Source organism: Pimephales promelas, chromosome 9, assembly GCF_988280905.1.
Source record: "Pimephales promelas chromosome 9, fPimPro1.hap1.1, whole genome shotgun sequence".
NCBI classification, from domain to species: domain Eukaryota; kingdom Metazoa; phylum Chordata; class Actinopteri; order Cypriniformes; family Leuciscidae; genus Pimephales; species Pimephales promelas.
Window position 1 is genome coordinate 537086 of NC_142777.1, and position 12543 is coordinate 549628.

The 12543-nt window shown below is 45.5% G+C and overlaps 1 protein-coding gene across 7 annotated transcripts in view; it reads right to left on the minus strand.

Annotated features, from left to right (window-relative positions):
* The window catches only part of limch1b (LIM and calponin homology domains 1b), an 89033-nt gene that overhangs the window by 40764 nt on the left and 35726 nt on the right, over window positions 1–12543 (minus strand). For all 7 annotated transcript variants that reach the window (XM_039653714.2, XM_089134653.1, XM_089134651.1 and 4 more), the window contains exons 4-7: window positions 9921–10021; window positions 4190–4220; window positions 2604–2705; window positions 862–1051 (exon numbers count right to left, since the gene is read on the minus strand). In XM_039653714.2, coding sequence (XP_039509648.2) covers window positions 862–1051; window positions 2604–2705; window positions 4190–4220; window positions 9921–10021 — 424 coding nt within the window. The remainder of the gene's footprint in view (window positions 1–861; window positions 1052–2603; window positions 2706–4189; window positions 4221–9920; window positions 10022–12543) is intronic.

Sequence of the window (12543 nt, forward strand, 5' to 3'; positions counted from 1 at the left end):
CCTCAAAAACCGTGAACACAATGACATAAAGCCATAGAGAATAGGAGCAAGACTACATTAAATGAGGGTTCATTCGCACAGTGGATAAACATGGTTTTGTGTCAAATGATTTCAATCTCTTTTTTCTTTTATTATCCTGATATATATTAAGTCCAACAATGATATGGTGTGCTCAATCTCTCCAGATTCTCTCTCTCTTTTATTAGGAAAGTATGTAACCATGGCGACGGCCCTGTGATCAACAGAAACCCTTTCTGCCGACCAATGAAACCACACGGACGAACCCATGATGTCACACGGTGTCAGCCTCGGCCAATCGCACACATGAATAAAGCATTACATTACAGTTCACTTCAAAAATTGAGACTGGATTTTAAATTCAAATTTCATCAGATTCATCCGTTTTCATTAGCTGATTGTAAACACATCATTAAAGCGTAAATTAATTTTTTCCAAAATTCCTGCATAATGTTTTCATGCTTCAGGAAGGAAAGCACATCTGTTATCATGTCATTCTTCAGAAGTACTGCATCTGAACTCTGCCATCTTTGCTCATGATAGCTCAGTTTGACATCTGACATTTTTAAAGGCATATTTCTCCCTAATGTCGTCCCAAACCCGTAAGACTTTCGTTATCTTCGGAACACAAATGAAGTGTCTTTTTTATTATATCTGAGAGAGTTTTCCCTCCATTGACACTTCATGTTATTAAATTCATGTAATTTTGTAATATTTTATTTTGTAATAACTACTGCTTTCACACAACGCTAATACTCCAAGATGTTACTGCTTGTCAAATTTGAAGCCTTGTATTGCTCAAAGCCCAGGTTAGCCCATGTTGTTTGTGTGTGTGAGGCTCACCATCGCTGTAGCCGAGGCCGAGCAGGCCGTCGGGCGAGGGAGTGTGGCGGGAGCGCGAGCCGATGGAGTCCAGGCTGTCGAACGAGTCGTCTCGTGTGTGTGTCGGCGGGGAGAGAGAGTGGCTGCGCTCCGACTCACAGCAGTCGATGTACCCACTGTCCCTGACGCTGCGCTGCGGGCTGTCCAGCTCCTGTGCACACACACACACACACCATCATCATCATCACAGGTTTGCTATCAGAGGGTTCTACAAGTGGGGTTTTGATGTTTGGATTGAGCTTGGCCACACGAGTGAGCTTATGACTGAGTTAATCTACTAAGTGAACGATTCAGTGACTTATAATCGACACAAAAGCTGTAATTACCAGGAACTATTAACCACCTGACCAATGATGACACCACAGAAATGAGAACCACCTGACCAATGACACGGCAGAACTGAGAACCACCTGACCTAACTATTTGTCCCAGGAACTTTTTTTATAGGAACGTTTTTTGCCCCAGACCGCTTGCTCACTGCGTTTACACCGCGGGCTAAAGTACTGGTCCTCTTCCTAGCCTGCGCGTTTGTTTAGAGTTAGTATGGAGGAGATTCAAGTTGTGCTGCTTTTGTGTGCGATTGGTTTACTAACGAGGTAATTAACAAAACGGCAGAAAAGAGACGAGCACCCAAAGCGTATTCAGAAAGCTCGTAATGCTAGATATAAAAGTAGACGTTTGTTATCAGTGGACATTGACCGTTAGATGGATGGGACGAACGCGCGCCATTGGGCAGAAAGAATAGCGTGCTAAGAACCAATCAGCATGTTGAGCGCACAAGTCCCACCCCGAAAGTTCCCGAACTCTGAAAAAGTACCACCTCGCCGGCGGGAACTTTCTGGGGGGGAATTTTTACCCGGAACTTCATTTAGACCCTGGTTCCACCGAGTGCCACCCCAAAGTTCCTAGTTCCTGGGGAAAGTTCCTGCGGTGGAAACGCGGCTAAAGATACTGACTTTTTTAATGTATAGAAACAGTCACTAATTCACTTGAAGAACAAATAGTTTTTCGAATGGATTTAAAAGATTCAAGTCACTTGATGATTCTAAATCCTACTTTAAGGCTGTGTCCGAAATCACATACTTCCCTGTTATATAGAAGACGAAAACAGTAAGTGACAAAAGAAGTATGTCTGAACTCACGGTACGGTTAGAAAAACACTTCAATGCCCCACTTCTCCCAGCGAGACTGAAGAGATGCACACGCCGAACACTGCACAGCATTCACAGATCACAGGGATCACACGACGCTACTGACGCCACATCACATGATGGAATAACACATGTCAGTCCAGTGACATCAGTGGCTGTGGCATGAGCTGCTGTTCGCATCAGTGAGATAAAGTGTGTGATAAAGTGTGTGATGAAGTCTTTGTTCTACACTATTCTAGAAAACAAAAGTCTACAGTGAGCTTCATCTCAAGGTGCATTTCAGGTAGTTTTTCATTTTATTTTTACGATTGTCAACTGCACAAAACAGCAGATTGTGCTTTGTCCCACTGACGTGTGTGTGTGAGATCAGTGTATTCCCTGGAGATCTGAGTCCAGTGGTGTGTAGAAACACCCTCTTCCAGCGATGACCTCAGCAGTAATGGACCGAGGTGGAGTGTGTTTCAACACAGAATCAGCTTAACTATAGTTCTGACTTGAGTGTGAGTGTGTGTGTGTGTGTGTGTGTGTGTGTGTGTGTGTGTGTGTGTGTACCCTTCTCATCAGCGACTCGAACTCCTGCAGGGCCAGCGTGGGCCCGTTGTAAGTGGCGCTGGTGTTGGCTGCTCGACCTAGCCAGTAGACGGTGATCAGAACCTGGAGAACAGTCAGACGGAGTCAGTGCACCTCGACATATGCTCATGCACACACACACTCTGGTGTAGACAATATCACAGTATCACAATAACATATGCAGTATTGATTTCATTAAAGCTCACACTAAATAAAGATCCCCAAGTAAATAAATCACCACAGTGTTTGTCAGCAAAAATGTGTGCATGCGAAGTATTATATTTTACAGAGTAATATATTATGTGCACTAGGAATAGTTAAAGCAAATGGTAAAAAAACAGTAAAAATAGTTAAATTTTATTCCAATGTATCAGCTGTTTTCTATGTGGATTATTAGGAACACACACTAATACTGTGTTTGACCCGCTTTCGCCTTCAGAACTGCCTTAATTCTCCGTGGCATTGATTCAACAAGGTGCTGAAAGCATTCTTTAGAGATGTTGGCCCATATTGATAGGATAGCATCTTGCAGTTGATGGAGATTTGTGGGATGAAGCTCCCGTTCCACCACATCCACCAAAGATGCTCTATTGGGTTGAGATCTGGAGACTGTGGCGGCCATTTTAGTACAGTCAACTCATTGTCATGTTCAAGAAAACCAATTTGAAATGATTCCAGCTTTGTGACGTGGTGCATTATCCTGCTGGAAGTAGCCATCAGAGGATGGGGACATGGTGGCCATAAAGGGATGGACATGGTCAGAAACAATTCTCAGGTAGGCCGTGGCATTTAAACGATGCCCAATTGGCACTAAGGAGCCTAAAGTGTGCCAAGAAAACATCCCCCACACCATTATACCACCACCACCAGCCCAACAGTGGGAACAAGGCATTTTGGCCCACAGGACTGACCCATACTGGATGTTTTTCCCTTTTCACATCATTCTTTGTAAACCCTAGAAATGGTTGTGTGTGAAAATCCCAGTAACTGAGCAGATTGGGAAATACTCAGACACCAACAACCATGCCACGCTCAAAATGGCTTAAATCACCTTTCTTTCCCATTCTGATATTCAGTTTGGAGTTCAGGAGATTGTCTTGACCAGGACCACACCCCTAAATGCATTGAAGCAACTGCCATGTGATTGGTTGATTAGATAATTGCATCAAAGAGAAAATGAACAGGTGTTCCTAATAATCCTTTAGGTGAGTGCATTCAAAGTGTAAATTTGTAAAGTGTAATTTAATCCTGCGATCAAAGCTGAATTTTCAGCATCATTACTCCAGGCTTCAGTGTCACATGATCCTTCAGAAATCACTCTAATATAATGATCTGATGCTCAAGAAACATTTATGATTATTATCATAAATTTTCAGTGGAAACTGTCATATGTTTTATTTTTTTGGGATTCTTTGATGAATAGAAAGTAAAAAAAAAAAACTTTTGTAACATTATGAATGTCTTTACTGTAACTTTTGATCAATTTAATTCATCCTTGCTGTATAAAAGTACTTTCTTCAAAATCGATCTCACTGTAGTTTTGCCATGGCATTGCAGATTTGACTTACATGTTTTAACTTCTGGTGGTTTTCTGGAGCTCTGAGAGAAAGAGAAAGAGAAAGAGAAAGAGAAAGAGAAAGAGAAAGAAACGTGTGTTCAGTGAATTAATCAACTAGTGGAAACACATAAAATGGGTGACACAAATACAGCACATGATCTAACATCATAAACATAAACAGTTTGGCTGGCGAAACAGCGCTGGCTTGGTGAAATGAGCTACATGTAAACTCTGAATCTCCGAACCCAGAATATGGCATTTCACCTCTACATTTCTGTTCTCTGATATACATTTTAACATAAAGAATATGGCTAAGAAGATATATGGCTATGAGAAAACACGGGGAGAGGGGGGGGGGGGTGAGAGAGAGAGAGAGAGAGATAGAGATGGCTAGATAAAGCAGTAGAGTTTCTGCTTTCCTTCATGTCAGAGGAATCAGAGAGCGTCTGTTTTTCTAAGTGTTCCTCCTGTAATTCCAACACGTATTAGATCATTCTTCTGATAGCATCTTCTGTCCATCTCTCTCCTCATCTGTCATAAAGTCTTCAATGTTTCCATCAACATACTTCAGTTCTGTGCTCATCTGACAGATTCATCTCTGATCCAGTGGAAAGAGTGATGATGGAGAGAGAGAGAGAGAGAGAGATGCCTTGCAGGTGTGTGTTAAATATATATCATATACACTGAACAAAATGATAAACTCAACACTATTGTTTTTGCCCCCATTTTTCATGAGACTGTACACAAAATGTACACAAAAGGCCTGTTTCTCTCAAATATCGTTCACAAATCTGTCTAAATCTGTGTTAGTGAGCACTTCTACTTTGACGAGATCATCCATCCATCTCACAGGTGCGGCATATCAAGATGCTGATTACACAGCAGGATTATTGCACAGGTGTGCCTTAGGCTGTCCACAATAAAAAGATACTCTAAAATGTGGAGTTTTACTACGGGTGGCTGGTCTCAGACGATCTTGTGTCCGGGTGGCTTGTCTCAGACGATCTTGTGTCCGGGTGGCTGGTCTCAGATGATCTTGTGTCCGGGTGGCTGGTCTCAGACAATCTTGTGTCCGGGTGGCTGGTCTCAGACAATCTTGTGTCCGGGTGGCTGGTCTCAGACGATCTTGTGTCCGGGTGGCTGGTCTCAGACGATCTTGTGTCCGGGTGGCTGGTCTCAGACGATCTTGTGTCCGGGTGGCTGGTCTCAGACGATCTTGTGTCCGGGTGGCTGGTCTCTGACGATCTTGTGTCTGGGTGGCTGGTCTCAGACGATCTTGTGTCCGGGTGGCTGGCCTCTGACGATCTTGTGTCCGGATGGCTGGTCTCAGACGATCTTGTGTCCGGGTGGCTGGTCTCAGACGATCTTGTGTCCGGGTGACTGGTCTCAGACGATCTTGTGTCCGGGTGGCTGGTCTCAGACGATCTTTTGTCCGGGTGGCTGGCCTCCTACGATCTTGTGTCCGGGTGGCTGGCCTCTGACGATCTTGTGTCCGGGTGGCTGGTCTCAGACGATCTTGTGTCCGGGTGACTGGTCTCAGACGATCTTGTGTCCGGGTGGCTGGTCTCAGACGATCTTTTGTCCGGGTGGCTGGCCTCCTACGATCTTGTGTCCGGGTGGCTGGCCTCTGACGATCTTGTGTCCGGGTGGCTGGTCTCAGATGTTCTTGTGTCCGGGTGGCTGGTCTCAGACGATCTTGTGTCCGGGTGGCTGGCCTCTGACGATCTTGTGTCCGGGAGGCTGGTCTCAGACGATCTTGTGTCCGGGTGGCTGGTCTCAGACGATCTTGTGTCCGGGTGACTGGTTTCAGACGATCTTGTGTCCGGGTGGCTGGTCTCAGACGATCTTGTGTCCGGGTGGCTGGCCTCCTACGATCTTGTGTCTGGGTGGCTGGTCTCAGACGTTCTTGTGTCCGGGTGGCTGGTCTCTGACGATCTTGTGTCCGGGTGGCTGGTCTCAGACGATCTTGTGTCCAGGTGGCTGGTCTCAGACGATCTTGTGTCCGGGTGGCTGGCCTCAGACGATCTTGTGTCCGGGTGGCTGGTCTCAGACGATCTTGTGTCCGGGTGGCTGGTCTCAGATGATCTTGTGTCCGGGTGGCTGGTCTCAGACGATCTTGTGTCCGGGTGGCTGGTCTCAGACGATCTTGTGTCCGGGTGACTGGTTTCAGACGATCTTGTGTCCGGGTGGCTGGTCTCAGACGATCTTGTGTCCGGGTGGCTGGCCTCCTACGATCTTGTGTCTGGGTGGCTGGTCTCAGACGTTCTTGTGTCCGGGTGGCTGGTCTCTGACGATCTTGTGTCCGGGTGGCTGGTCTCAGACGATCTTGTGTCCAGGTGGCTGGTCTCAGACGATCTTGTGTCCGGGTGGCTGGCCTCAGACGATCTTGTGTCCGGGTGGCTGGTCTCAGACGATCTTGTGTCCGGGTGGCTGGTCTCAGACGATCTTGTGTCCGGGTGGCTGGCCTCTGACAATCTTGTGTCCGGGTGGCTGGTCTCTGATGATCTTGTGTCTGGGTGGCTGGCCTCAGACGATCTTGTGTCCGGGTGGCTGGTCTCAGACGATCTTGTGTCTGGGTGGCTGGCCTCAGACGATCTTGTGTCCGGGTGGCTGGTCTCAGACGATCTTGTGTCCGGGTGGCTGGCCTCTGACGATCTTGTGTCCGGGTGGCTGGTCTCAGACGATCTTGTGTCCGGGTGACTGGTTTCAGACGATCTTGTGTCCGGGTGGCTGGTCTCAGACGATCTTGTGTCCGGGTGGCTGGCCTCCTACGATCTTGTGTCTGGGTGGCTGGTCTCAGACGTTCTTGTGTCCGGGTGGCTGGCCTCAGACGATCTTGTGTCCGGGTGGCTGGTCTCAGACGATCTTGTGTCTGGGTGGCTGGCCTCAGACGATCTTGTGTCCGGGTGGCTGGTCTCAGACGATCTTGTGTCCGGGAGGCTGGTCTCAGACGATCTTGTGTCCGGGTGGCTGGTCTCAGACGATCTTGTGTCCGGGTGACTGGTTTCAGACGATCTTGTGTCCGGGTGGCTGGTCTCAGACGATCTTGTGTCCGGGTGGCTGGCCTCCTACGATCTTGTGTCTGGGTGGCTGGTCTCAGACGTTCTTGTGTCCGGGTGGCTGGTCTCTGACGATCTTGTGTCCGGGTGGCTGGTCTCAGACGATCTTGTGTCCAGGTGGCTGGTCTCAGACGATCTTGTGTCCGGGTGGCTGGCCTCAGACGATCTTGTGTCCGGGTGGCTGGTCTCAGACGATCTTGTGTCCGGGTGGCTGGCCTCAGACGATCTTGTGTCCGGGTGGCTGGCCTCTGACAATCTTGTGTCCGGGTGGCTGGTCTCTGATGATCTTGTGTCTGGGTGGCTGGCCTCAGACGATCTTGTGTCCGGGTGGCTGGTCTCAGACGATCTTGTGTCTGGGTGGCTGGCCTCAGACGATCTTGTGTCTGGGTGGCTGGCCTCTGACAATCTTGTGTCCGGGTGGCTGGTCTCTGATGATCTTGTGTCTGGGTGGCTGGCCTCAGACGATCTTGTGTCCGGGTGGCTGGTCTCAGACGATCTTGTGTCCGGGTGGCTGGCCTCTGACGATCTTGTGTCCGGGTGGCTGGTCTCAGACGTTCTTGTGTCCGAGTGGCTGGTCTCAGATGATCTTGTGTCCGAGTGACTGGTCTCTGACGATCTTGGAGGATAAGATGCTGGATGTGGAGGTCCTGGGCTGGTGTGGTTACACATGGCCTTTGGAGATAGCTTATGGTAGAAAAATGAACATTCAATTCACAGGCAACAGCTCTGGGGGACACTCCTGCAGTCTGCAGGCCAATTGCATGCTCCCTCAAAACTTGTGCCATCTGTGGCATTGTGCTGTATGATAAAACTGCACATTATAGACTGGCCTTTTTTTTGTGGACAGCCTAAGGCACACCTGTGCAATAATCCTGCTGTCTAATCAGCATCTTGATACGCCACACCTGTGAGATGGATGGATGATCTCGTCAAAGTAGAAGTCACTTACATTAAGATTTTGACAGATTTGTGAACAATATTTGAGAGAAACAGGCCTTTTCTGTACATAGAAAAAGTCTTAGATCTTTGAGTTAGGCTAAAGCTGAATATTAGCCTAAAGCAACATTCTCGACATTTGTCGAGACAGAACAATTGTAAACATGCTTGTCAAAAGGGTATGAAAAATAATACATATATTATTTTACTTTTGTTAAACGCTTGAAAAAAGCTGATATGGTCATTTATATATTGTGCATCACTGTTTAAACAGTCTGTCTGAAAAGTGTTGGGCCAAAAGTGTTATAGTGCAAGAAATAAAAACTCTTTCTGCCTGAACCTTCAGACTAAACAACAACAATCTGAGGACAATTTAGACACTTGTGTAATTCAGAACTACAGAACTGTGACCCAAACATACACACTTTCTTTCTCTCTCTCTCTCTCTCGCTCTCTCTCTCACACACACACACACACACACACACACAGACTAGGAGGAATGTAATTGGATCTCTCTTGTCCATTCAGTGTGACAGAACCAGTCCTGTAAGCCAGACGCTCTCAGTGATTTACAGTAGTTTCAGTGTCGTCTCAGAAACCCTGCCGGATTATCCCTCGCTGAGCAGAAACTGAGCAGGACAAACACACCTCTGTTTAATTTCTGCTCGCTGTAGCCATGAGAAAAACAACACAACAAAAGCAGAACGGAAGACGATTGCAACCTTGAAGTTTGTAAAGCTGTCAAAGCAGTCGTCAAGACTCTTTAAAAAAACGGCCCACTTCAACCACTGCTTGTTATATATAAATCTAAGTTTATTAGGGTCGACTGATATAGATATACCAAAGCTGATATCTTAGAGAGAAGCACCAGTGAGTTTATATCTTGCAATTCTAAGTTTATATCTAAACTCGGAACTGTGATAAAAAAAATGTTTCCTTATTGTTTGTTAAGTCTGGATATTTCCCGAGCTTCCTGTTAAAGACTCATTTTGTTATCCTTTGTGATCATGCACTGACAATATTACATTTTCTAAATAAAAAATAAATAATAAAAAATAAATCACTTTGAAAAAATATATAATTTGAACTATAACTGAAATCTGTAATATAAAGTGATTTATACGTTTTTTTATAGATAGCAACGTAATTGATTAATCCAATTATAGAATCTAACAAATAATAAAAAAGAAATTGTTGAATTGACTAAAATTTGAAGAAGTAAACACTGTAACCAACAGTGTGTCCATAAAAGTTCAGTCTAATAATTTACACAAACACAGTAAAGTACTGTAGATAAAGAAGATGAAGAAGATGAAGAATGGCAGCTCTGCTCCTGACACTTGTTGGTCAAACAGATAAACTTGGCCATGGCAATATATTTTCTTACCACATGTACACCTACAGTATTTAACTTGTAACAATAATTTCCACATCTGTTACTTTTTTAGAACTATGCTTTCTTTATTATTGATTACATGCAGAGTCACTGCTGAAGGTTGTAACTTTGGCACCATCTTGATTTTGATCAAAATCTTAATAATAAATCAATCAGTTTTAATGAGTTTGTTTTGCACTAGAAACCAAAATATATAGGGATTTTCGTCGAGCTCAACTGTTCAAATAACATATTGTGGCGTCAGAAATTATAGAAAATGTCTTGGCAAAATCCAGTGTTTCTAAGTAAACAAGCACACAGGCGTACACACACACACACACACACACAGTGTAACGAGTGGTTGATCTTACTTGTTGGTGTGTGTGGTGTCCTGTAGATCTTCAGGAACGAACAGCTGCGATCCCTTCAAACCCAACTCCTCACAACCCTTCAGGAAGAGCGCCACATTATCCTAAACACACACACGTGAGCAGATCCTGCATGAGCGCAGTGCCAGGACTAAATGCACACACACACAGTTAAAGAGCAAGAGGGGAGGCAAACCGACGCCAGTGGTTTTGGGCACTCACTGCCCGTGCCTCTCTCTCTCTCTCTCTCTCTCTCTCTCTCTGTCTCGCTCCTTCTCTCTCGCTCCCAAACTCCTCACTCGGCAAGCTTATACTGTTGATCGCACTCTCTACCTCAGGTGCAGGAATGTCTCTCTCTCTCTCTCTCTCTCTCTCTCTCTCTCTCTCTCTCTCTCTCTCTTTCTCAGGTGACTCTTGGTCTTTTGTTGAAGTCTGCAACCTGAGCTGTGTTATCCGCTCTGTTCCTCTGTCCTCTGGTTCCCAGATCCAGTGAAAGGCCCCGGACCCCTCCCTTCAGTCTCTCTCTCTCTCTCAAGCGGACCTGGAAGGGTGGCACAGTTTCCTGCCCCTAGTGATTGTTGTCACTCTGTTGTTTTGCAGGGACACAACTTTTTATCTCACGCCCATGTGTGTGTGTGTGTGTGTGTATGTAGGAGAGCGAGAGAGAGAGAGAGAGCCCTGCCCCTTTCTACACAATAATAACATGCACATATAGACGAATATAAAAGCAACTTTTCAATGTTGTCACAGTATGTTACAGCAGTTTGCAGTACCACTCGCTCCCCAGTCTGAGTCAAGGTTTTGTCAGCCGAACCCAAAGGTTTAATTATTCAGTGCCTGCTGAGATTTTAAATCTTGCAATATATTCAGTGGGTCCAAAAGTCTAAAACCACCTTGAAAATATGGGATTTTCATTTAAACCTGGAAACAAAGAAATATTTCAGATTCTGGACAATTTCTGGGCCACTGATTAAATAAGTATATTTGTGCCATTGATCATGTGACTTCACACCCCGTAGCCCAAGACCGGATCCCCTCTGAAGCTAAGGAGGGCTGAGCCTGGTCAGTACCTGGATGGGAGACTCTTAGGAAACTAGGTTTCTGCTGTATCCCTATGCTCTGTGTGGATCCTAACACCCCAGTATTGTGACGGGGACACTATACTGTCAAAAAGCACCATCCTTCGGATGAGACATTAAACCGAGGTCCTGACTGGTCATTAAAAATCCAGGGATGACTTTCAGAAAACAGAGTAGGGGTGTAACCCTGGTGTCCTGGCCAAACCTGCCCCTTGGCCTCTGTCCATCATGGCCTCCTAATTATCCCCATATGCTGATTGGCTTCATCACTGTCTCCTCTCCACCAGTAAGCTGGTGTGTGTGTGTGTGGTGGGGGTTTTGTTGCAATATGGCTGCCGTCGCATCATCCAGATGGAGTTGCACACTGGTGGTGTTTGAGGAGATTCCCCCCTTCTATGTAAAGCGCTTTGAGTGTCCAGAAAAGCAATATAAATGTGACTTATTGTTATTATAAGCTTGTCATCATTAGATTTCAACAGAATAGACAGTTCTGAAGAAAAGATTCACTTCTCCAAATAAATCTAAGAGACAAAGAGACATAAAGACATAAAACATTAACACACACACATGACAAGCATACAGCACACCACAGATACTCCAGTCTCAGACAGCCGCTGCTCACTGCCATCTTCAGGGATCCAGCTATCACATTAGTCTCTCAGAGCCAGATATTTGACGATCAGCAAGCCAAGAAAAGCTTCTCCAACTCATCAACAAATGCAGAGACGAATCCTTCCCTGGAAGTGCTCACTGGAGCCAGTTTCTAGACAAATACACCACTTTGTGTCCTGCTGGAATGATAAAAACATGTTCGCCCTGATCCCAGGCGGTGTGGAGCAGCCAAACACAATCTAAAACTTTTCAGCTCCTACCTTCATCACTGCACAAATCATTCCAATTTAAACTATTTAAACAAGTTCAATCTTACATGGCGAGTGATCTGTGGATAGTAGCATCCCAATATAACGTCGTTAAATAGTAAAGTAGTCCTCACAGGATTTACAGCAATAATCCGACATTAATTTGATCTGATCACCATCATTAACCACAGTCTTGATTAGACTTTCCAACATATGAAGATGGTTTTTGCGTTGTTCTAGGAATACAACTGAATGTGGTCCTTTGTGTAGATGTCAGGAGTTGTTTCTCAAGCACTAGTTCTGCTGTTGTTATCCTGCTAACGTACTGTACATTAATGTGATTTATAGTGCTGTACTGCATAGCTCTGTTTGTGAGAAACTAGGAGAAATGCTCCTTGCGGCTCACTACTAACATCACTGATACAGTAGAATAGAAAGTGAAACATTGAATAACTGACAATATTGAAGAACAATGTTCAAGTACTGTAGTGGTTCATTGGCAGACAGTAACTCATCCGGCGGCATTGCTGGCACGGTGACGCCAAATGGAGATGCGCCAATACGCTACAAGAAACCTGTTTTCACTCATCCACTCTGCTTCACATTGGGAATGGAGATATCCGTCTGCTTGAGTTGGGAACGTTACAGATCCTTCAGGAGGGCAGAGATATGATGACCTGATGAACA